The sequence below is a fragment of the Aquarana catesbeiana genome, linkage group LG08 (assembly GCF_042186555.1).
Source record: "Aquarana catesbeiana isolate 2022-GZ linkage group LG08, ASM4218655v1, whole genome shotgun sequence".
NCBI classification, from domain to species: domain Eukaryota; kingdom Metazoa; phylum Chordata; class Amphibia; order Anura; family Ranidae; genus Aquarana; species Aquarana catesbeiana.
In genome coordinates, this window is record NC_133331.1 from 10,715,145 (window position 1) to 10,739,314 (window position 24,170).

General features: G+C 45.5%; 1 protein-coding gene across 4 annotated transcripts in view; it reads right to left on the minus strand.

Annotated features, from left to right (window-relative positions):
* The window catches only part of LOC141105580 (prominin-1-A-like), a 211,711-nt gene that overhangs the window by 84,907 nt on the left and 102,634 nt on the right, over nucleotides 1-24,170 (minus strand). For all 4 annotated transcript variants that reach the window (XM_073595502.1, XM_073595500.1, XM_073595499.1 and 1 more), the window contains exons 2-4: nucleotides 21,859-22,480; nucleotides 11,221-11,273; nucleotides 3,656-3,861 (exon numbers count right to left, since the gene is read on the minus strand). In XM_073595502.1, the coding sequence (XP_073451603.1) occupies nucleotides 3,656-3,861; nucleotides 11,221-11,273; nucleotides 21,859-21,988 (389 nt within the window). In that variant the 5' untranslated portion in view covers nucleotides 21,989-22,480. The remainder of the gene's footprint in view (nucleotides 1-3,655; nucleotides 3,862-11,220; nucleotides 11,274-21,858; nucleotides 22,481-24,170) is intronic.

Sequence of the window (24,170 nt, forward strand, 5' to 3'; positions counted from 1 at the left end):
ACAGACCACCCAACGTTTGGTGCCCTCTGCCCATAAACCTTGGGTCAATATGTGAACACTCCTAGTGAATACAGACCACCCAACGTATGGTGCCCTTTGCCCATAACCCTCGGGTCAATGTGTAAACACTCCTAGTGAATACAGACCACCCAACATTTGATGCCATGTGCCTTTAACCCCTGGGTCAATATGTGAACACTCCTAGTGAATACAGACCACCCAACGTAGGGTGTCCTTTGCCCATAACCCGCAGGTCATTATGTGAACTCTCTTAGTGAATACAGACCACCCAACGTGTGGTGCCCTTTGCCCATAACCCTCAGGTCAATATGTGCGAACATTCCTAGTGAATACAGACCCCCCCCCAACGTATGGTGCCCTTTTCCCATAACCTGCGGGTCAATATGTGCAAACACTCCTAGTGAATACAGACCACCCAACGTATGGTGCCCTTTGCCCATAACCCTCGGGTCAATATATGTGTGTGAACACTCCTAGTGAAAACAGACCACCCAACGTTTGGTGCCCTCTGCCCATAAACCTTGGGTCAATATGTGAACACTCCTAGTGAATACAGACCACCCAACGTATGGTGCCCTTTGCCCATAACCCTCGGGTCAATGTGTGAACACTCCTCGTGAATACAGACCACCCAACATTTGATGCCATGTGCCTTTAACCCCTGGGTCAATATGTGAACACTCCTAGTAAATACAGACCACCCAACGTAGGGTGTCCTTTGCCCATAACCCGCAGGTCATTATGTGAACTCTCTTAGTGAATACAGACCACCCAACGTATGGTTACCTTTGCCCATAACCCTCGGGTCAATATATGTGTGTGAACACTCCTAGTGAATACAGACCCCCCCCAACGTATGGTGCCCTTTGCCCATAACCTGCGGGTCAATATGTGAACACTCCTAGTGAAAACAGACCACCCAACGTTTGGTGCCCTTTGCCCATAACCCTCAGGTCAATATGTGTGAACACTCCTAGTGAAAACAGACCACCCAACGTATGGTGCCCTTTGCCCATAACCTTCGGGTCAATATATGTGTGTGAACACTCCTAGTGAAAACAGACCACCCAACGTTTGGTGCCCTCTGCCCATAACCCGCAGGTCATTATGTGAACTCTCTTAGTGAATACAGACCACCCAACGTGTGGTGCCCTTTGCCCATAACCCTCAGGTCAATATGTGCGAACATTCCTAGTGAATACAGACCCCCCCCAACGTATGGTGCCCTTTTCCCATAACCTGCGGGTCAATATGTGCAAACACTCCTAGTGAATACAGACCACCCAACGTATGGTGCCCTTTGCCCATAACCCTCGGGTCAATATATGTGTGTGAACACTCCTAGTGAATACAGACCCCCCCCCCAATGTATGGTGCCCTTTGCCCATAACCTGCAGGTCAATATGTGAACAATCCTAGTGAAAACAGACCACCCAATGTTTGGTGCCCTCTGCCCATAAACCCTGGGTCAATATGTGAACACGTCTATTGAATACAGACCACCCAACGTATGGTGCCCTTTGCCCATAACCCTCGGGTCAATATATGTGTGTGAACACTCCTAGTGAAAACAGACCACCCAACGTTTGGTGCCCCCTGCCCATAAACCTTGGGTCAATATGTGAACACTCCTAGTGAATACAGACCACCCAACGTATGGTGTCCTTTGCCCATAACCTGCGGGTCAATGTGTGAACACTCCTAGTGAATACAGACCACCCAATGTTTGATGCCCTCTGCCCATAAGCAGCCCATCCCTCCCGGTCACCTGTCTTCATACAGAGCCCTCTCCAGGAACACACAGAAGCCTGGAGACATGAACATGGAATGCTTTGTTTTTTCCTCTAATAATAACCCAGAAACCTCTGGAGACAAATGACAGGACACCTTTGTTGTGGATACAAATCTCAGGGTAGAATGGTTGACACGTTGAGGAATCCATGCTGCCAACGTCACCACTCTTGGTGCACGCACGAGGAGCAACAGACATGAAACTCTTTATTACAATTAAAGCAGGGGAAAGGTTAATAGTTTTTTTTTTATTACTAAAATAAAAAAGATGTTATACTTACCTGCTCTGTAGATGGGTATCACACAGAATGGCCCCGAACCTCTTCTGGGGTCCCCTGTCATCAATCGACTCTTCCTCTTCTCTGTTTGTCTGAGTTTTGCATAGAACGTGCCAGGCTTCATGCACACTAATAATGTCGCTTTTAGGGGCGTCTGCCGTATTTTTTCTTTTCCAGCCTCTAATCTCCCCTGCATGTTAGCCTATGTCCGTGCACATGCACGTGTTTGACGCATCTAAATGTGCGGGAACGCTAGGTGCGCGCATTAATTAAATTTACATGTCTAGAATAAATTATTCTTCTGGCCAATGCAATGTATTAATTGCTCAAGCAATTGACGCGCTAGGCGTTAACGTGCGTTTAGCCGCTTCAAGCATTTTTTCGTCTGGCAAAACTCTGCTGCCAGGAGGAGAAGCGGGCAAAAACGCCATGTTTGCATGGGGCCTTACCACTTTGCCTACCGGGCACTTTTATCCCCCCTTCCTGCCCAGGCCAATTTTCAGCTTTCAGCACTTTGAATGACAATTGGGCGGTCATGTAATCATGTAAAAAGATTTGACCCCAGATCTCTCCATAAAGAGGACCTGTCATCAATATTTCAATTACAAGGGATGTTTACGTAGGTATAAACGTGATTAAAAAAAAAAAAAAGGGGCAGTGTAAAAATAAAAAAATAAAAAGTGAAATAAATTAATTGATTAGGAGAAAAAAAAAATGATTTAAAGCGGCCCCCATCCCTCTGTGCTCACACGCAATAGCGAACGCACACGTAAGTTGCGCCCGCATATGTAAGCGGTGTTCACACCACACATGTGAGGTATTGTCGCGATCGTTAGAGCGAGAGCAATAATTCTAGCCCTACATCTTCTCTGTAACTCTAAACAGGTAATCTGTAGAAGGCATTTAAAAGCTTTGCCTATGGAGATTTTTAAGTACCATAAGTTTTTCGCCATTCCACGGGAGTGTGTAATTTTAAAGCGTGACATGTTTGGCATCTATTTACTCGGCGTTACATCATATTTTATATTTTATTAAAAAAATTGGGGTATATATTATGTGTTTTTTTTTTAATTTATTAAAATGTATTCTTTCCCAAAAGATTGCGTTTGAAAAACCTGCGCAAATCCCATGTGACATAAAGAATTGCAACAACCGCCATTTTATTCCATAGGCTCTCTGCTAAAAAAAAAAAAAAAAAAAAAAAGTATAATGTTTGGGGCTTCTAAGTAATTTTCTTGCAAAAAAATGACGATTTTTACAAATATGAGGGAAATGGGAAGCAGTTAAAGTGAATCTAGAGACAGATTTTTATTTATTTATTTTTGTGTTACTTTTTTTTTTTTTGTTAGGTAAATATGAAATACTATACTAAATACTAAGACAGAACTGATACTTTATACTAAAATATACTAAAACTAGTAAAAAACTAAAGCTGGTTTATACTAAAATGGAACAGATGGAAGACGGATTGTAATTGGTGGATGTTGGTACTTTGGATCATCCTGCTATCTGTCATGGATAGGAAGGGGTAGATACTGGGGGGGTCGGGGGGGGTCGGTACTCACAGGATGATGAGAGTTATGATGAGCAGGAAGAAGTAGATGAAGCGCCTCTTGCAGGTCATCCTCTTGGTCTGCTTCTGGTACATCTTCCCGCCGCAGTTCCCGCAGCAGCGGCAGCATGGGAAGAACAGGGCCACCAGCGTCACCAGGATGATGAAGAGCAAGCCGATGGCGAGGGCAACCAGATAGCCGACTTCATACATCAGTACCTGAAAGAGAAAAAGACATTTAAAGACCTGACTTTCACTTCACCATGGGGTACGGCACCCTCCCACTAGCCATAATCATCCTGCATTGTATAGATCAGGGGGTCTCCAAACTTTGCAAACAAAGAGCCAAATTACTGTCCTTTAGGCTTTAGGGGGGCTGGACTGTGCCCAGTGAAGGCGCTCGATCATTGGTATCAGTGGGAGGAATTGTATCCCATTATTGGTATCAGTGGGAGGAATAGTGTCCCATCGTTGGTATCAGTGGGAGGAATAGTGCCCCATCATTGGTATCAGTGGGAGGAATAGTGCCCCATCATTGGTATCAGTGGGAGGAAAAGTGCCCCATCATTGGTATCAGTGGAAGGAATAGTGCCTCATCATTGGTATCAGTGGGAGGAATAGTGCCCCATCATTGGTATCAGTGGGAGGAATAGTGCCTCATCATTGGTATCAGTGGGAGGAATAATGCCCCATCATTGGTATCAGTGGGAGGAATAGTGCCTCATTGTTGGTGTCAGTGGGAGGAATAGTGTCCCATCATTGGTGTCAGTGGGAGGAATAGTGCCCCATCATTGGTATCAGTGGGAGGAATAGTGACCCATCATTGGTGTCAGTGGGAGGAATAGTGACCCATCATTGGTATAATAAGGTATATAATGAGAATGGTAAGTTTGATTTAAAAATGTAATTAGCATGACGATGAAGGGGGAGGGGGGAGGGGACACACAGAGGAGGAAGAGAATGAACATGAAATATTTCTGGGTATTCCTCACTTGCTGTGTGTTGGGACAGTGCAGGCCGGATGTCTTATCTAAGATACATCTTCATGTTTACAGCTCACACAATGAACTCCGGTGACTGAACACTAGATATATATATATATATATATATATATATATATATATATATATATATATATATACACATAATGACAATCGCAGATGTGAAGGAGGAAATAGCTGCACCTGGAGACAATTGGTGACAATGGGAGCCCCTCCCCCCCCCCAATGTTCGCAGTGAATTTCCAAAGCAGCTGTTCAGCTGAGATTTAGATGTGGTTCTTAAAGGGAAGTTCCGCCCACTTTTGAGAGGTGGTCTTAAATGAAGCATCACCTTCTCCACCCCTCGTTTTTGGCTAGTGAAAATTTTTTGTTTCTTCTAACTTACCTTTTTATTGAAGTAGAGCCTGTACATCCGATCCATCCAGTCCGCGGAGCAGGGCGTCACATCCTCTTCTTCAGCGACCCCCCCCCCCACCCCCGATGTCCTCTGGGACATGTGTGTGTCTCAGAAGACAGCTGGCCATTCACAAAGCGCCGCACGACTCGCGCATGCGCTGTGGGAAATGGGCAGTAAAGCCACAAGGCTCCACTGTCCGTTTCCCTTAATTAGAATGGCGCCGCCTGCACACTATCCGATGGAGGGGTCGGCCTCGGAGGGGGGGGGGGCAACATCACGGGCTCCCTGGACAGGTAAGTGTCCTTATTAAAAGTCAGCAGCTACAGTGTTTGAACCTGCTGACTTTAAACAAAAAAAAATATTTGCGGGTGGAACACCGCTTTAAATAGCTAAGGGGCGGGGCCACCCAGTGACGTCACCTGGTGGCACCGCCCCACCATCACAAAAGCAAGCTCTCACACTCCGAATAATAAACATAAGAAAATAAAACATATACACTATATTACCAAAAGTATTGGGACGCCTGCCTTTACAAGCAAATTAACTTTAATGACATCCCAGTCTTAGTCCGTAGGGTTCAATATTGGGTTGGCTCCGCCTTTTGCAGCTATAACAGCTTCAACTCTTCTGGGAAGGCCGTCCACAAGGTTTAGGAGGGTGTCTATGGGAATGTTGGACCATTCTTCCAGAAGAGCGTTTGTGAAGTCAGGCACTGATGTGTTCTATTGGGTTGAGGTCAGGACTCTGTGCAGGCCAGTCAAGTTCCTCCACCCCAAACTCGCTCATCCATGTCTTTATGGACCTTGCTTTGTGCACTGGTGGGCAGTCATGTTGGAACAGGAAGGGGCCATCCCCAAACTGTTCCCACAAAGTTGGGAGCATGAAATTGTCCAAAATGTCTTGGTATGCTGACACTTTGAGAGTTCCCTTCACTGGAACTAAGGGGCCAAGCCCAACCCCTGAAAAACAACCCCCACACCATAATCCCCCCTCCACCAAATGATTTGGACCAGTGCACAAAAGCAAGGTCCATAAAGACATGCATGAGCGAGTTTGGGGTGGATAAACTTGACTGGCCTGCACCTCAACCTAATAAAACACCTTTGGGATGAATTAGAGCAGAGACTGCGAGCCAGGCCTTCTCGTCCAACATCAGTGCCTGACTTCACAAATGCTCTTCTGGAAGAATGGTCAAACATTCCCATAGACACACTCCTAAACCTTGTGGACGGCCTTCCCAGAAGAGTTGAAGCTGTTATAGCTGCAAAGGGCGGACCAACTCAATATTGAACCCTACGGACTAAGACTGGGATGTCATTAAAGTTCATGTGTGTGTAAAGTCAGGCGTCCCAATACTATTGGTAATATAGTGTATAGGAAAGAGGAACACGGCTCTGCCCAAGATTACCAAAGTATTTTACTGTACGAAAAAAAATTTGTGTTTGCAAAACTGCTGGGCAAATACCGTGTGCCAGTGGCGTTGCTAGGGGGTGGTTTTTGGGGCTATAGCCCCGAATCTGGGGCCCATACCCCTGAGTCTCTGCAGGGGTCCCCAAGGGGAGCGGAGGCTCTCTGGGGACCCTGATGTAAGTGGGGGCTCTCTGGGGACCCTGATTTAAGGGGTAGGCTCTCTGGGGACCCTGATGTAAGGGGGGATCTCTGGGGACCCTGATTTAAGGGGTAGGCTCTCTGGGGACCCTGATGTAAGGGGGGATCTCTGGGGACCCTGATTTAAGGGGTAGGCTCTCTGGGGACCCTGATTTAAGGGGGAGGCTCTCTGGGGACCCTGATTTAAGGGGGAGGCTCTCTGGGGACCCTGATTTAAGGGGGAGGCTCTCTGGGGACCCTGATTTAAGGGGGAGGCTCTCTGGGGACACTGATGTAAGGGGGGATCTCTGGGGACCCTGATTTAAGGGGGGATCTCTGGGGACCCTGATGTAAGGGGGGATCTCTGGGGACCCTGATGTAAGGGGGGATCTCTGGGGACCCTGATTTAAGGGGTAGGCTCTCTGGGGACCCTAATGTAAGGGGGGCTCTCTGGGGACAGGGAAAAGATATATATATTCTGGCTGCCTTGGAGGGGACAGGGAGGGGGCGGGACGAGTACAGAAGCATTTTCTGTTTACGCGGCGGCCTCTGTAATAGGAAGTCTCGTCTCCTGCACTGCCATTGGACGACTGTTCTGTCCATCAAAGGAGGCGGGACTTTGTATTAACGAGGTCGCCGAGAAAACAGGCGTTTCTCCTGTATGTAATCTGTTGGCGCTCAGCCTGCCCCCTCCCTGCCCCCTCCCTGTCCCCTCCGAGGCTGCAGATGGGCATGGATCAGACTGCACTGATGGCAATGGTGGGGCTGCAGATAGGAACTGATTAGGCTTCATCGATGGGTACTTTGCTTTACAGTTCTTTATTTAAAAATGTAATTTTTTTCCTGAAACTTTCCTCTTAAAGTGGGCAATAACTTCTCCGCAGGATGTGGAAACCTTGCAAGAAGATCTGAACAAATGAATGGGGAGGGCGACTACATGGAAAAGGAGGTTCAATGTAGAAAAATATAAAATAATGCATTTGGGTGGCAAAAATCTGAATGCAATCTATAGACTGGGGGGAGAACCTCTGGGGGAATCTAGGATGGAAAAGGACCTGGGGGTCCTTGTAGATGATAGGCTCAGCAATGCCAAGCTGCTGCTAACAAAGCAAACAGAATATTGGCATTAAAAAGGGATCAACTCCAGAGATAAAACGATAATTCTCCCGCTCTACAAGACTCTGGTCCGGCCGCACCTGGAGTATGCTGTCCAGTTCTGGGCACCAGTCCTCAGGAAGGATGTACTGGAAATGGAGCGAGTACAAAGAAGGGCAACAAAGCTAATAAAGGGTCTGGAGGATCTTAGTTATGAGGAAAGGTTGCGAGCACTGAACTTATTCTCTCTGGAGAAGAGACGCTTGAGAGGGGATATGATTTCAATGTATAAATACCGGACTGGTGACCCCACAATATATAAATACTGTACTGGTGACCCCACAATAGGGATAAAACTTTTTCGCAGAAGAGAGTTTAATAAGACTCGTGGCCACTCATTAAAATTAGAAGAAAAGAGGTTTAACCTTAAACTATGTAGAGGGTTCTTTACTGTAAGAGTGGCAAGGATGTGGAATTCCCTTCCACAGGCGGTGGTCTCAGCGGGGAGCATTGATAGTTTCAAGAAACTATTAGATAAGCACCTGAACGACCGCAACATACAGGGATATGTAATGTAATACTGACATATAATCACACACATAGGTTGGACTTGATGGACTTGTGTCTTTTTTCAACCTCACCTACTATGTAACTATTTTACTATGTAGCTAAGTGAAGGTGCGTGTTATACGCTGATAAATACGGTGTATCCAAATAACATGCCCGAGCTCCTCTCTTCACCACACACACAGCCACAAAGGCAGGAGAATTCTTGTTGGGCCGTGTATTATTCCTCGGACAAACACACTTTCGACCGAATTTCAACTCCTTCAGAACTGCGCTATAGCTAAATGACGGCTACAGCGCGGATCTACTTTGCCGGAACTTTGCACGCTCCCCACATGCCCCCTGCAGGGCGCACGCGGCGCTCCCTGTGTGCACCTGAGTCAATGAGACTCGGGTGATCGCAGATCGTAGTAAGGGGTCGAGCTCAGCCCCCTACCATGTGATCAGCTGTCAGCCAATGACAGCTGATCACATGATGTAAACAGAAGTTCGGTAATCTTTTTTTTTTTTTTTTTAGAAAGTCGATCACTGGTTTCAGTGCAAGGGACAGCGCAGGGAGGTCAGTGCAAGTTCCTGAAGAGGAGGAGGCGAAGCCGCCTCATCCGTGCCCACCAATATCGCCTTCCAGTGCCACTTGCCAGTGCCCACACAGGGCCATGAATCAGTGCATAAGTGCCAGCAATCTGTGGCACCTGTCAATGCCCACCAGTGGTGCCAGTCAGTGCCTCATCAGTGCTACCTAGCAGTCCTGATCAGTGCCCATCACTGCCACCCATCAGTGCCCATCACTGCCACCTATCAGTGCTCATCACTGCCACATATTAGTGCCCACCAGTGCCACCTTATCAGTGCCCATCAGTGCCGCCTTATCAGTGCCCATCAATGCAGCCTATCAGGCCTATCGTTGCCCATCAATGCAGCCTATCATTGCCCATCAGTGCAGGTTTTCAGTGCCCATCAGTGCAGCCTCATCAGAGTACATCAATGAAGGAGAAAAATTACCTGTTTGCAAAATGTATTAACAAAATATAGGTGTCCTTTTATGAAACTGAGATCAGCGGCGATCCCGAGTCTCACCGCTGATCTCAGCTCATTACCAGTTTATGAAACTGAGATAATCAGCGGAGAACATGTTCTCCGCTGATTATCTCAGCACAGTGAGAATTCACAGAAACGGCCAGTTTATGAAGGTGCGATCTCCACACCTCACTGGCGATCTGTGACAGAATTCTCACTTTCTGATTCACCATTTCAGAAGTGGAGAATCAGAGTGAGAAGCATGAAACTGGCTGATATTCTGGAGAAAGAAAGAAGTCTTTTGACTTCTTTCTTTCACCAAACAGTCAGAGCACACCTTCCCCACCATTACACACCCCAAAACCAGCAGGATAGGAATTTATAGTGTATATATATATATATATATATATATATATATATATATATATATATATATATATATATATATATATACACATACATACATACATATATATATATATATAGCTATATATAGATATATATATATATCTATATATATGTATCTATATATAGATATATATATATATATTTTTTTTTTTAGATGTTCACGTCTCTGGCTGGGTTCACACTTGTGCGATGCGTGAACCAGCGTGATTCCTGTGCGGGTTTTCACATCGCACCTACATTGACATCTGCGCACCACTGCGGGTGTCAATGTAAAGTTAATGACACCCCCAGATCATTTCACAGATCGCAGTGCGAACTATGTAATGGTGCAGGAATCGGATCGCATGGGTGTTCACACATATGCGATCCGATTCATGTCCGAACTGTCAGTTCGCAGTGCGATATGCAAGCTGATCTGGGGGTGTCCTTAACAATGTATTGACACTCCCCAGCGATTCGCATATGGCAGTGTGAACTGACATGCGAGTCGGTGCGATGCGGGAACCCGCAGTGGATTCGCAGTGTTCTCGCATCGCACCAGTTTATCAATTTTTATGTTTATCTATAATGAAATATATTTTATTTTAATTTATTAATAAATATTTATACTTGTATACTTTATTAAAATTATTTTTTTAATGATTATAAATGTATTTTGCATTTATATGAATGGTGTATAGCTGCATTACATATGTGCATTACATTCATTTACTATACACCATTCACATTTAAATAGGAACATGTATGATCTTTAAATATTGATAAAAACAATGTTTTTTTTATAATTTGGTTAATGTATATTGTGTAGGGGGAATTTATCTTTATTATTTTATTAATATGTTGGGGAATAATGTGTGCTGATTTGTGTTAAACTTTTGTATTTTATGGTTCCTCATACTGTAATCCCGCTATATCACAGGAGATTATAGTGAGAGGAGCCGTTCTCAGGAGTTCCCGGCGTTTGTAGATCGCTCCTCAACTCAACATGAGAAACGATCTACACACTTTCATAAACAGGCACTCAGAGGAGAGCGATCTCCCCTGAGAATGCCTGAGAACTGAAAAGCGGTATTTTACCGCACTTTCATAAAAGGACACCATAAAAGGGTTTTGTTTTGTTTGTTTTTTTTAATTCGTGTAAGTTTTTTTAAATTCGTGACCGCGTAATTGTCGTTCAAAGTGTGACAGCGCTAAAAGCTGAAAATTGGTCTGGGCAGGAAGGGGGGGTTTAGGTGCCCCGGTAAGCAAGAGGTTAATGGTTCAAAGATTGTCAGGCAGAATGGTCGGCCCATCAAATCTGGCCCTCTTTGAAAAAAGTTTGGACACCCCTTCTCTAGGGTCTCTGCTAAAAAATATATAGATATAAAATGTTTGGGGGGTTTTAACTACTTTTCTAGCAAAAAATACTGATTTAAATGTGTAAACAAAAAGTGCCAGAAAAAGCCGGTTCTTCATGTGATGAAGGAAAATACTTTCCGTAGATTAACAAAATAACAATATACTTACGTCTTTATAGTGCTTCTCGAAAAAGTTAGACTCATTAAATTGTCCAACGAAAGCTGGAAAATAGAACAATATAAAGATCACAATGATTGATTAACACAAAATACTAAAAAAAAATACAGTTCTGATTCATTTGGCGTCCGTCTGCTATTCCAGTTCTAAGGCACCATTCACACTAGCGCGTTTTTTGAGACATTTTGCATTTTGCAGAAATGCACGGGAATTTTTTAACATGGGTTCCTATGGAACATGTTCACATCAATGCCTTTTTGTTTCTCTGCATTTTTGGAAAGGGTCGGGGACTTTTTTTCATGCAAAAAGCAGCGTTTTGCATGTAATGGATTTCAATGGACAAGCATCAAAAACGCAAGTGCACCGTTTTTGCAGCGTTTTTGATGCGTTTTTGCCGTTTTTTTTTTAAATTTTTTTTAAATTTTTTTTTTTAGACTGTAAAAAAAAACTGTAAAAAAAAAATAAAAAAAACGCAAAACGCAAATCGCGGCAAAAACGCCGCAAAAACGCTGCTCAAAAACGTGGCAAGCATGAAAAAAAAACCTCCAAAAACGCTCAAAAGCAACATGCATAGGTGTGAATCGAGCCTTAGGCCCCGTTCACACTTGTGTGACTTGTCATGTGACTTTGGACCCCAAAGTCACATGACAAGTTGCACCCCATATTTTCCAATGAGTACCGTTCATATCTGTGCGACTGAAAGTCACAGCGACTTTAAAAGTAGTCCCTGCATCACTTTGGTCCGACTATCATGCAACATGAGGGCCATAGAATGCAAAAAAAAACCCTCAAAAGTCACATGAAAGTCGCACCTGAATGCCACTTTGTAGAGCACACACACAGTCACATGGTCAAAGCCAAAGTCGCACTCGTCAAAAGTCGCATTCTACGAAGTCACCATGGAAATCACACCATTGTGAAGTCGCACACAAGTCTGAATGTCATCTTCCAACACGCATTTTACTGATCTTCCAGCACATCTGACCAAGAGAAGTCCATCAGTCAGCCATGTTCTGCTTCTCTCTGGGTACAGATAGAGACAATGGTCCCCCTGGCTTCCTATATGTCTTGGATGAGATTTTCATGGGATGAACTTCAAATCTCTTCCTGTCCACCTGGGAGTTTTGGATGTTCTCAATCCCAACCATCTTTGGGTGTCCCGGCTCCTCCTGTTACATTCTCCATAGTATAAAACAAATTAAAATTCCACCAGGGATGGTGGGAACCCCTCATAATGGGCACAGCGGGTGTACAGACCCGGGAACTCAGCACAGGGATGGTGGGAACCCCTCATAATGGGCACAGCGGGTGTACAGACCCGGGAACTCAGCACAGGGATGGTGGGAACCCCTCATAATGGGCACAGCGGGTGTACAGACCCGGGAACTCAGCACAGGGATGGTGGGAACCCCTCATAATGGGCACAGCAGGTGTACAGACCCGGGAACTCAGCACAGGGATGGTGGGAACCCCTCATAATGGGCACAGCAGGTGTACAGACCTGGGAACTCAGCACAGGGATGGTGGGAACCCCTCATAATGGGCACAGCAGGTGTACAGACCCGGGAATTTAGCACAGGGATGGTGGGAACCCCTCATAATGGGCACAGCAGGTGTACAGACCCAGGAACTCAGCACAGGGAAGGTGGGAACCCCTCATAATGGGTACAGCGGGTGTACAGACCCGGGAACTCAGCACAGGGATGGTGGGAACCCCTCATAATGGGCACAGCGGGTGTACAGACCTGGGAACTCAGCACAGGGATGGTGGGAACCCCTCATAATGGGCACAGCAGGTGTACAGACCTGGGAACTCAGCACAGGGATGGTGGGAACCCCTCATAATGGGTACAGCAGGTGTATAGACCTGGGAACTCAGCACAGGGATGGTGGGAACCCCTCATAATGGACACAGCAGGTGTAAGATCCGGGAACTCAGCACAGGGATGGTGGGAACCCCTCATAATGGGCACAGCAGGTGTACAGATCCGGGAACTCAGCACAGGGATGGTGGGAACCCCTCATAATGGGCAAACATAATATATATATATATATATATATATATATATATATATATACATAGTTAATTATATTTTTTCCCATTTGTTTGATGGGCGCGGTGATTTTTGTGAAGTGTATTTTTCACATGAATCACATTCTGTTTGCATTGCTCTTTTTAGGTATAAACATGGTGAAATCCTGATGAACAGAAGTTTTGTTGGAAATATTTGCTTTTACTGACAAGCACAAGACTAATATGTGAACAAGACCTGGGAAAATCAGAGGCGGTCAATGGAAGAAACGCTCTTATCTGAGAGATTGGCCTCTAGCAGAGAATTGCTTGTTGTTGTAACCAGGCTCCAGACATGGAAATACATTTACTGGTATATATAACATGTCAGAGTGATAAGTTGTTAAAGATTCCATAGGCATCCAACCTCTAAAGCATGTAGAGGTGGCCAAAGGCACGTCGAAACCACGATTAGGAGATGTAACAATTGTTAGACCAAAAAAACAGGATGAAGACCAGCCTCTCTCGACCTTTTTAACCTAGAACAGGTGGCATTCCTCCCCAAAGAGGACGGCTGGTCGATGGTCAGTCTACATGATTTTTAGTTCTGTGTAGGCCCTAAATACCCAACGAGGGCCTAAGCTCCATCTCTGAGTAACATTAGCACTCTTCTAGCTCTCTCCTTTGACCACTCAGATCCAACCCTCCATACTACTTATACCTACAACTGGGAGGGTGGTGGGGACACCCTAAAAGACAAAAGTCAATTACACTCCTGGTCCCGATGTGTGAAGTAGCAGGGTCCTACATGTTGGACCTCTAAATCAAGACCACAACTTTCACATAGAGAGCAAGGGCCCTTCTGTACAGCATGCTGGCAGGAGACAGGCTTTTCTAACCAGACTGTGGCTGTTTGCTAAGGAAAAACAAACTGTAAGGCTTTGCCCAATTTTTGTATTAAAGTGGTTGCAAACCCTTACATATCTCCAGTGAAGTGACTGGCCACAGGTGATACATAGAGATTAAACCGATCCTCCTACATAAGTTGTATCTGTTTATCTGCAGTCTTCTCTACATCCGTTCAAAGTGCTGAATTTATAAGCTTGTCTGAGAGTTCAGAAAAAAAGGGGGCGGAGAGCTGAAGTTACACTCTACAGAGCTCAGTGAGTAGAGCTCTGAAAGCTGATTGGAAGGAAGACACCCCCCCCTTCACACAGCACTCATGAGCAGAGCTGAGGCCGTCAATCACAGGCTGTGTGTTGGATATCCCTCCCCTGTCACCTTTCTTCTCTTGGTGTCAGGACACTGCGTTAGAAGTGACTTATGTTGATAGCAGAGGAAGGAGGCAGCAGACAAAAAATGACACTTAGTGCTCTGGAGTGAGACAATTACACACTATAGAGGGATATGCTTTGTTCATATTTCATGTCTGAGGTTTACAACCACTTTAATGCACCTGGAATGCATTTGGTTGATTTAAAGCGAAACTAACCCCACCAATTTAAAGTTTCCTTAGTGGTGGGAATGTAACTGTCACATTGGTTGTGCTCTCAACCAAACTATCAAACCATCCAATGGCTGGTGTCATAACTGATCACATGTGCATCACCCATAGCAGTTGAAGATCAAACAGAGGCCAAGAAGGAAGCTTCCTCGGCTGAAAGCGATAGGAGGGTTTAGTTTCGATTTACCCGGAAAGTTCAGTTGTGCTTTAATAAGAACTTTAAAACGCTAAACAAAAACTTAAAACAATGACCCCAACCCAAGTGCCTAGCGTAGCCCAGAAGAACCCACCTAAGGGTAGGTCTCTGATATGACCCTTACTTGGCGCCCAAGGAGGAGGGGAACATGGAGGAGGTACCACCCGCCTACCCTACAGCTCTGTATTGTAAGCCTTTCTATAAAAGGCAGAGAGATGGGCGGAAGAGTGACAACTACCATGGCACTGACTTTGGATCTAAAAGCTGCCACCAGCATCCCGAGGACCTCTGCAGGTTGGGGGCCCACTTTAAACTTTGTTATGCCAATTTAAGGCCATCAAGTTTGTAAGAAATTTGTTTTAGGAAAAGTCCAGGCAAATGGAATAATGTCCATTCAGCCAACTCTTCTTACCAGTTTCCAGCCAAATGGTTTTATTTGCATGCAGAACAGGACTAGACAGAGAGCGGCGTCCATGGAGACAAGACGCACGAGTTCCAGTCTTCATAGGGAACGTCACACTGCCAAGAACATAACCAAATGTTTCCAGCCACTGCAACCAAATCCTTCATCTCTGGATCACATGCCCACCTCCCTACGTAGAGTCATTTCATCACAGAAAGAGGATAGTTTGTTGTTCCACTTCTCTGATATTTGTGAGAAAATATCTCAAGGTATTAAATAGTCACCCAAAACCTATTCCAGTTTTTGCCGGAGGCTGGAGAGTTAAATCACACGTTACATTATTATACGGCAGGGGTGGGCAACCTTTGGAGCACAGTGTGCCGAAAAATGTTTTCAAAGAAATTGAGCGTACCGATTTTATAACAAAAAAATATCAACTTCACACTCTCAATCATGAAAAGGATTTTTTATAAAGTAAATGCTGTAAACGACTTTAGTAGTGAGAAATCCTGCACTCTCACGCCTCAGATCAGCCCCAATTCACTCACCTTCACACCTCAGATCACTGTACCCCCTGCACATCTGCCCCGCCACTGTACTACCCTGCACATCTGCCCCACCACTGTACCACCCTGCACATCTGCCCCACCACTGTACCTCCTGCATATCTGCCCCACCACTGTACTACCCTGCTCATATTCCCCACCACTGTACCACCCTGCACATCTGCCCCACCACTGTACCCCCTGCACATCTGCCCCACCACTGTACTACCCTGCACATCTGCCCCACCACTGTACTACCCTGCTCATATTCCCCACCACTGTACTACCCTGCTCATATTCCCCACCACTGTACTACCCTGCTCATATTCCCCACCTTTGTACCACCCTGCTCATCTGCCCCACCAATGTTCCCCCTTTCTCATCTGCCTCACCACTCTACCTCCATGCACATCTGCTCCACCACTGAACCTTCTTCTCATCTGTCCTAACACTGAACTTATCTGCTCATCTGCCCCACCACTGTAACCCCCTTTCTCATCTGCCCCACCACTGTAACCCCCTTTCTCATCTGCCCCACCACTGTAACCCCATTCCTCATCTGCCCCACGATTATACCTCCTGCACATCTGTCCCACCTCTGTTCCCCCTGCTCTTCTGCCCCACCACTGTAACCCCCTGCTCGTGTGTTCCACCGATGTACCTCCTTTCCCCTCTGCAGCCCTCTGCACATCTGCCCTCACCTCTGTACCCCCTGCTCATCTGCCCCATCACTGTACCCTCCTGCTTTTCTGTCCCACCGCTAAACCCCCTTCTCACCCCTCCCACCACTGTACCTCCTGCGCATCTGCCTCACCACTGTACCCCCTTGCTCTTCTGTCCCACCAATGTAACCTCCTGCTCATCTGCCTTATCAATGTACCCCTTTTCTCATCTGCCCCACCACTGTATTTCCCTGCACATCTGCTCCACCGCTGTATCCCCATGCTCTTCTGTCTCACTACTGAAACACCTTCTCATCTGTTCTAACACTGAACCCATCTGCTTATCTGCCCCACCACTGTAACCCCGTTTACTCATCTGCCCCACCAATGTACCCCCTGCACATCTGTCTCACCACTGTAACCCCCTGCTCTCCTGCCCCACCACTGTAACCCCCTGCTCATCTGTCCCACCAATACACCTCCTTTCACATCTGCCCCACTGCTCTACCCCCCTGCTTTTCTGTCCCACTGCTGAACCCGTAAAAATTTTTTTTTTAAATACAGCGCTGCGCTAGAGAATGGAAGCAAATAGCAGCCAACACATCTATAGACCCAAGGCTAAAGACAATAAACAAAAAAAGTGTAGCACTATAAACCCCAAAACAAATTTAAATGAATCAAACAATATACAGTGTATGTGAAACTGATATCACAGACTTATGTTGTATCCTTTAGAATACAAAGTGAAGCAAAGTGAAGTGCTATAAACTAAAACAAATACTTAATATACCAAAAAAATGTGAAAAATATTAAATATTAATAAAAATATTGATTGATAAAAAAAGAGATAAAGTCCAAAAAAAGTCCAATGGGATTAACACTATTAAGAGTTCTTTTGTAAAAAAAAGTCCACAAATGTTGATTGTAGAAATGAAAAGTGAAGAAAAAACCACCACCAGGGGTCTATGGAGGCTTACCAGAGACAAAAGATCAAAATCCTCCCAAATTTTACAATAAGAGGGATCAACTGGATGAGGCAGGTAAGTGAAAATGTAGAAAAACCACAGGTGAACAGAAGAGCTATTAGTGGTGCAGGAGCCGTCACCAAAGGCATCAAGAAGCTTACCAGAACTTATTGACTTGAAAAGACATACGTCATACAAGTCAAAAAGGCTTAATGACCAACCGGTCTGGATAATTCGTCTCTTCAGATGTCTTCAATAATTAGCAAAATGGAAATGGCGATACGACTTCCACAATATTCATACACAATCCAATAAAAGCCATACGAGCTGAGGCAGTGAATCTGCATGCAGAAGGAGAACAGTGAGGGGCCCCTGAGAGTCCCTGTGGCCCCCCAGCAGCATATGAACATTTGTATGGCTTTTATTAGATAGTGTATGAATATTGTGGAAGTCGTATCGCCATTTCCATTTTGCTAATTATTGAAGACATCTGAAGAGACAAATTATCCAGATCGGTTGGTCATTAAGCCTTTTTGACTTGTATGACGTATGTCTTTTCAAGTCAATAAGTTCTGGTAAGCCTCTTGATGCCTTCGGTGACGGCTCCTGCACCACTAATAGCTCTTCTGTTCACCTGTGGTTTTTCTACATTTTCACTTACCTGCCTGATCCAGTTGATCCCTCTTATTGTAAAATCTGGGAGGATTTTGATCTTTTGTCTCTGGTAAGCCTCCATAGACCCCTGGTGGTGGTTTTTTCTTCACTTTTCATTTCTACAATCAACATTTGTGGACTTTTTTTTTACAAAAGAACTCTTAATGGTGTTAATCCCATTGGACTTTTTTTGGACTTTATCTCTTTTTTTATCAATCAATATTTTTATTAATATTTAATATTTTTCACATTTTTTTTGGTATATTAAGTATGTGTTTTAGTTTATAGCACTTCACTTTGTATTCTAAAGGATACATCATAAGTCTGTGATATCAGTTTCACATACACTGTATATTGTTTGATCCACTGCTGAACCCCCCTTCTCATCTCTTCCACCACTGTACCTCCCTGCACATCTGCCCCAAAACTGTACCCTCCTGCTCTTCTGTTCCACCTCTGTATGTGATGTATGAGATGTATGAGATGTATGAGATGTATGGGATGTATGGGATGTATGGGATGTATGGGATGTATGAGATGTATGGGATGTATGGGATGTATGGGATGTATGGGATGTATGGGATGTATGAGATGTATGTGATGTATGGGATGTATGAGATGTATGGGATGTATGAGATGTATGGGATGTATGAGATGTATGGGATGTATGGGATGTATGGGATGTGTGGGATGTATGTGATGTATGGGATGTATGAGATGTATGTGATGTATGAGATGTATGGGATGTCACATACAAGCATATGGAATGGATGTGCAATGATGAGCTCAGGTCAGGGGCATTTTCTGAAAGCAGTGGGCCTGTGTGCAGGATCATAAGCTGGGACCCCACAGCTGAGAAAAAGTGGTTGGGTGTGATTTTCATTGCTCTTAATACTGACCTCATAGCAAGCTGCTTGATGTAGGGGCACCCGGCAGGAGGGAGGGGCCAGGAGTGCCGGTGTTCTGCCGAGAAAGTTCCCCTCGGCGGATAAGGACCCCCCTCTACTGCACAGGCACTGCGCCTGCGCAGTAGGAGACGTTCGAAATAGCCGAAGGCGAACAGTTGGAAATCAGCTCTACACGGCGCCTGTAAGAGGGCCCCTCGCGGGCACGGCCTTGCTTCGCTCAGCACTTTTTTATTCTCCCCCTAGGTCCACTTGGATGGTGGGGCTTGAACCTGGACCTAGGGCGCAGGCGCCGTGTACAGCTGATTGAAGATTTTCATCTTCGGCTATCTTCGGCGGCTCCTAGTAGTTTGTACTGCGCAAGCGCTGCGCCTGTGCAGTACGGGGGGGGTCCTTATCCGCCGGGGAAACTTTCTCGGCAAGACACTGGCGAGAGACCAGAGAAAAGGAGGATCTGGGCTGCTCTGTGCTAAACCATTACACAGAGTAGGTAAGTATAACATATTTGTTATTTTTAAACAAAAAAAACCCAAGGCTTTAATGTCACTTTAACCTCTTGTCTATAGAGGTACATTTATAAACTGCATGGTAAACAAGGGGTTAAAACAAGCTCACAGCCCCAAGAGGGGCAAAAGTAAGATGTGGATGAAAGATGCAGAGGTAGGCAGCTGTGAAATAGGGATGAACTCTGCCCTCTGTGTGTACCGCAACTCTGAACTCTGTACACTGAACCTAGAGCACCCCTGAACTCTGCACTCTGTACCTGGAGCACCCCTGAAACCTGAACTCTGTACTTAGAGCACCACTGAACCCTGCACTCTGTACCTGGAGCACCTCTGAACCCTGCACTCTGTACCTGGAGCACCCCTGAATCCTGCACTCTGTACCTGAAGCACCCCTGAACCCTGAACTCTGTACCTGGAGCACCTCTGAACCCTGCACTCTGTACCTAGAGCACTCCTGAACCCTGCACCTGGAGCACCCCTGAACTCTGTACCTGGAGCACCTCTGAACCCTGCACTCTGTACCTGGAGCACCTCTGAACCCTGAACTCTGTATCTGGAGCACCTCTGAACCCTGCACTCTGTACCTAGAGCACCCCTGAACCCTGCACTCTGTACCTAGAGCACCCCTGAACCCTGCACTCTGTACCTAGAGCACCCCTGAACCCTGCACTCTGTACCTAGAGCACCCCTGAACCCGACGCAGCAGAGGGTATCATTCCTGCCGCAAATGCAAACATTGCCGCCACAGCATGTGTACACCACCAGCCGCTGCCTTACCAGCTAAAGGGGGAGTGGCTACTAGGGATTAGATCCCTAGACTGATACTGATTTCATCCTGCTTTTTATGTGTGTATGGATGTATTTCTACCAATTATGACATTGTAATGCTGATTTGTTCTACAATAAACATTTCTGTTAAAAAAAAAAAAAAAAGGGGGGGGGGGAGTGGCTGAGCAGCAGTAAAAGTTTGGCCCAACCACTAGGTTTTACCACCCTCCAACCAATAGTGTAAATGAGCCCTAAGGAAAAACACTGAAATTAGATTTTTTTTCTTTCTGTGCTATGAGTTAGCAACAGGTCCTCTTTAATGTAAACCTAGTGGATGTCACTAACTTCCATCTGAAAATGCTATTTGCCTGGCTTTAATACTTTCTAAAGCCGGCCATAGATGGAGCGATTTTATTTCCTGCACAGTCAGTGTTAATGGAGTAATCACTCCCGTAGAGTAATTATGTTCTCTCGTTGGGTGGGCAGGGGGTGCCCATCAGTGCAGGTTAGCAGTGCCACCTATCAGTGCAGCCTATCAGTGCCCATCAGTGCAGCTTATCAGTGCCCATCATGCAGCCTATCAGTGCCCATCAGCGTAGCCTATTAGTGCCCATCAGTGAAGCTTATCAGTGCAGCCTATCAGTGTCCATCAGTGCAGCCTATCAGTGCCCATCAGTGAAGCTTATCAGTGCAGCCTATCAGTACCCATCGGTGCAGCCTATCAGTGCCCATAAGTGAAGCTTATCAGTGCAGCCTATCAGTGTCCATTATTGCAGCTTATCAGTGCCCATCATGCAGCCTATCAGTGCCCATCATGCAGCCTATCGATGCCCATCAGTGCAGCCTATCAGTGCCCATCAGTGAAGCTCATCAGTGCCCATCAGTGCAGCCTATCAGTGCCCATCAGTGAAGCTCATCAGTGCAACCCATCAGTGCCCATCGGTGCAGCCTATCAGTGCCCATCAGTGAGGCTTATCAGTGCAACCCATCAATGCCGCCTCATCAGCGCACATCAGTGAAGAAGAAAATGTACTTATTTGCTAAATTTTTTTTAAACATAAACTAATAAAAACATTTTTTTAATCAACATTTTCTGTCTTTTTTCATTTACTTAGCAAAAGATAAAAACCCCAGTGGCGATTAAATACCACCAAAAGAAAGCTAGATCTGTCTGAAAAAAAATGATAAAAATGTCATATGGGTACAGTGGAGCATGACAACGCGCAATTGTCATTCAAAATATGACAGCACTGAAAGCTGAAAATTGGCCTGGGCAGGAAGGGGGTGAAAGTGACCGGTATTGAAGTGGTTGAATCATTTGCCAGGTATGTATAAAGCAAAAGGATGGGGGGGACATAACAAAAATCTGGCTCTTCTTCTAGGTTAAGTATACCGAAGCAAAAGGATGAAGATGACAAGAGGGGCAGCTGGCAATATTAGGTAGAACAATGGTAGCCTCCATGTTCTCCAAACACAGATTTACTTTAATAATAATAACATATCTACTTACCTGGAGGAAAGGCATTTCGCTGCACCAGGTCCAAGTACGAGTGGACCATATCACTGAAGACCTTTATCCCTCCAGTTTCTGCAGCAGGTCCAGGGCTGTAAACCGGGTTGCTTAAATTCTGGTAGGCCATATCTGTAGTGATCCAGGCAGAATTCCAGAGGAAGTTAATGTCCTGAGAAGATGAGGTAGCAAAGGTGTAAAGTTTATGTTATGTGCTCACTGAACAAATTAAGTCTCCAAAATTCCGAGCCCACGCCTAAGTGATATTGACTTCTTAAAATAAAAAAATAAAAATGCTGTTGAACCAGTTCCTTAGTCTTTAGCCTCCGTTGCCCTAAGGCCAAAGAAAGTCACTGAGAGGTGACTATACTCTACAGAGGCAGAACTTTCCCATACCGGTGCCGATGGGACGCCATTGTTGGTCCAGTCTATAGAGAAGCCTATGTGTGATCTTGGTAGAATTTTCAGGGTTCTTCGCTGGGTTTCAGAGCTGATTTCTTTTAAGTAGCTTTTGTATTGAAATGTTCTTGTTTTTTTTTTTTTTTTTATGTAAAACACAGTTTAGTCAATGTTTTCAGCAGTAGGTGTAGGTGGGGTCTCCTTCCAGAAGCTTGAGGATTTCCTGCAATGTGAAAAAAAAAAATGTACAAAATTTAGCAATGGATACAAAACAGATCACAACATTGTGTTACGGAGTTTAGAGACAGCAACAGGAGTCTGTCTGCTCAAAAGGCCATCTTCTACAAAAGGCAGACAATGAGAGAAAGACCCTCCTCCAACCTCCCCCCTAGCATTCCTTGCTCACAGCCAGAGACTTCCACATAAAACAATTAAAAGAAGCCAGCTATTTGTGATTAGCATTCCACAAACTTCTTTTAAAGATGCCCATTGACATTGGATAACGGCCTTCCTATCTGGCTGGACTGTCCATTGAGCTTCAGCAGACTTGGCAGGTTGAGAAGTTCCAAAACCAAGTCTGATCCTTATCATTTTCCATTGGTTTTTCCATAGCAGGCCTCTCCCGTCCTATTTAGTAGACCTAATTTTATCCAAACATGAAAACTAATCACATCACAACCCTCTCCCGTCCTATTTAGTAGACCTAATTTTATCCAAACATGAAAACTAATCACATCATCACAACCCCAGGCTAATGTGACTATCACATTAACCTAAGGACTCCTTCACCAAGCTACCGTAATTTGATGATCCATTAGCCTGAGGAACCCTTCATCAACCTAATGCAATAACGTCACATTAGCCTGAGGACTGGAGACCTTTTATGGGATCCAGAGGCGTAACTAGAATCTTCAGGGACCCGGTGCAAGAATCCACAAAGGGCTCCCCTCTTCCCTCCAAGCCCAGGGCCCTTCCCATTGATCCTGGGGCCCTTTACTCCCATCACAGAGCCCTTTATTACGGTCCCACAGTGGGCCCCCTTCTTACCATCTCGGGTAGGGTTGCCAACTTTTCTTCAAGCCAAACCCGAACACTTTAGCAGCACATGGCAATTTTGTTATTGTAGTATACACTACTATACATAAATTTGTGATGAAGTAACATTTCTAATCATATGGATTTAATCACAAAAGGCCCCCTTACATCAGAGTCTACAGAGTACTCTTTTTACATCTGAATCCACAGGGTTCCCAGAACCCCCCTCGGAGTTCCCATCAATCCCCTTTAATCAGGGGACCCAAAGCACCCTTTACATCAGAGTCCGCTGAGCCCCCCTTACATCAGAGTCCGCAGAGCGCCCCTTACGTCAGAGTCCGCAAAGCGCACCTTATGTCAGAGTCCGCAGAGCGCCCGTTACGTCAGAGTCCGCAGAGCGCCCCTTACGTCAGAGTCCACAGAGCGTCCCTTAGATCAGAGTCCGCAGAGCGCCCCTTACGTCAGAGTCCGCAGAGTTTTCACTTACACTTTAAGGGGGATCTCTGTGGACTCTGGATTGTAAAGGGGAACCCTGATTTAAAGGGGGGTCTGATGTAATGGGGAATGCTGTGGACTCTGGTGTAAAGGGGAACTCTGATGTAAAGGAATCTCTGCTAATCAAAGCTCCCCAATCATTTGGTGGAGGGGGGGGGAGGATTATGGTGTGGGGCTGCTTTTCAGCGGTTGGGCTTAGCCCCTTAGTTCCAGTGAAGGGAACTCTTATGCCGCGTACACACGGTCGGACTTTTCGTCTACAAAAGTCCGACAGCCTGTCCGACAGACTTCCGGCGGACTTTCGGCGGACTTTCGGCGGACTTGCAGCAGACTTTCTAACGAACGGACTTGCCTACACACGACCACACAAAAGTCCGACGGAT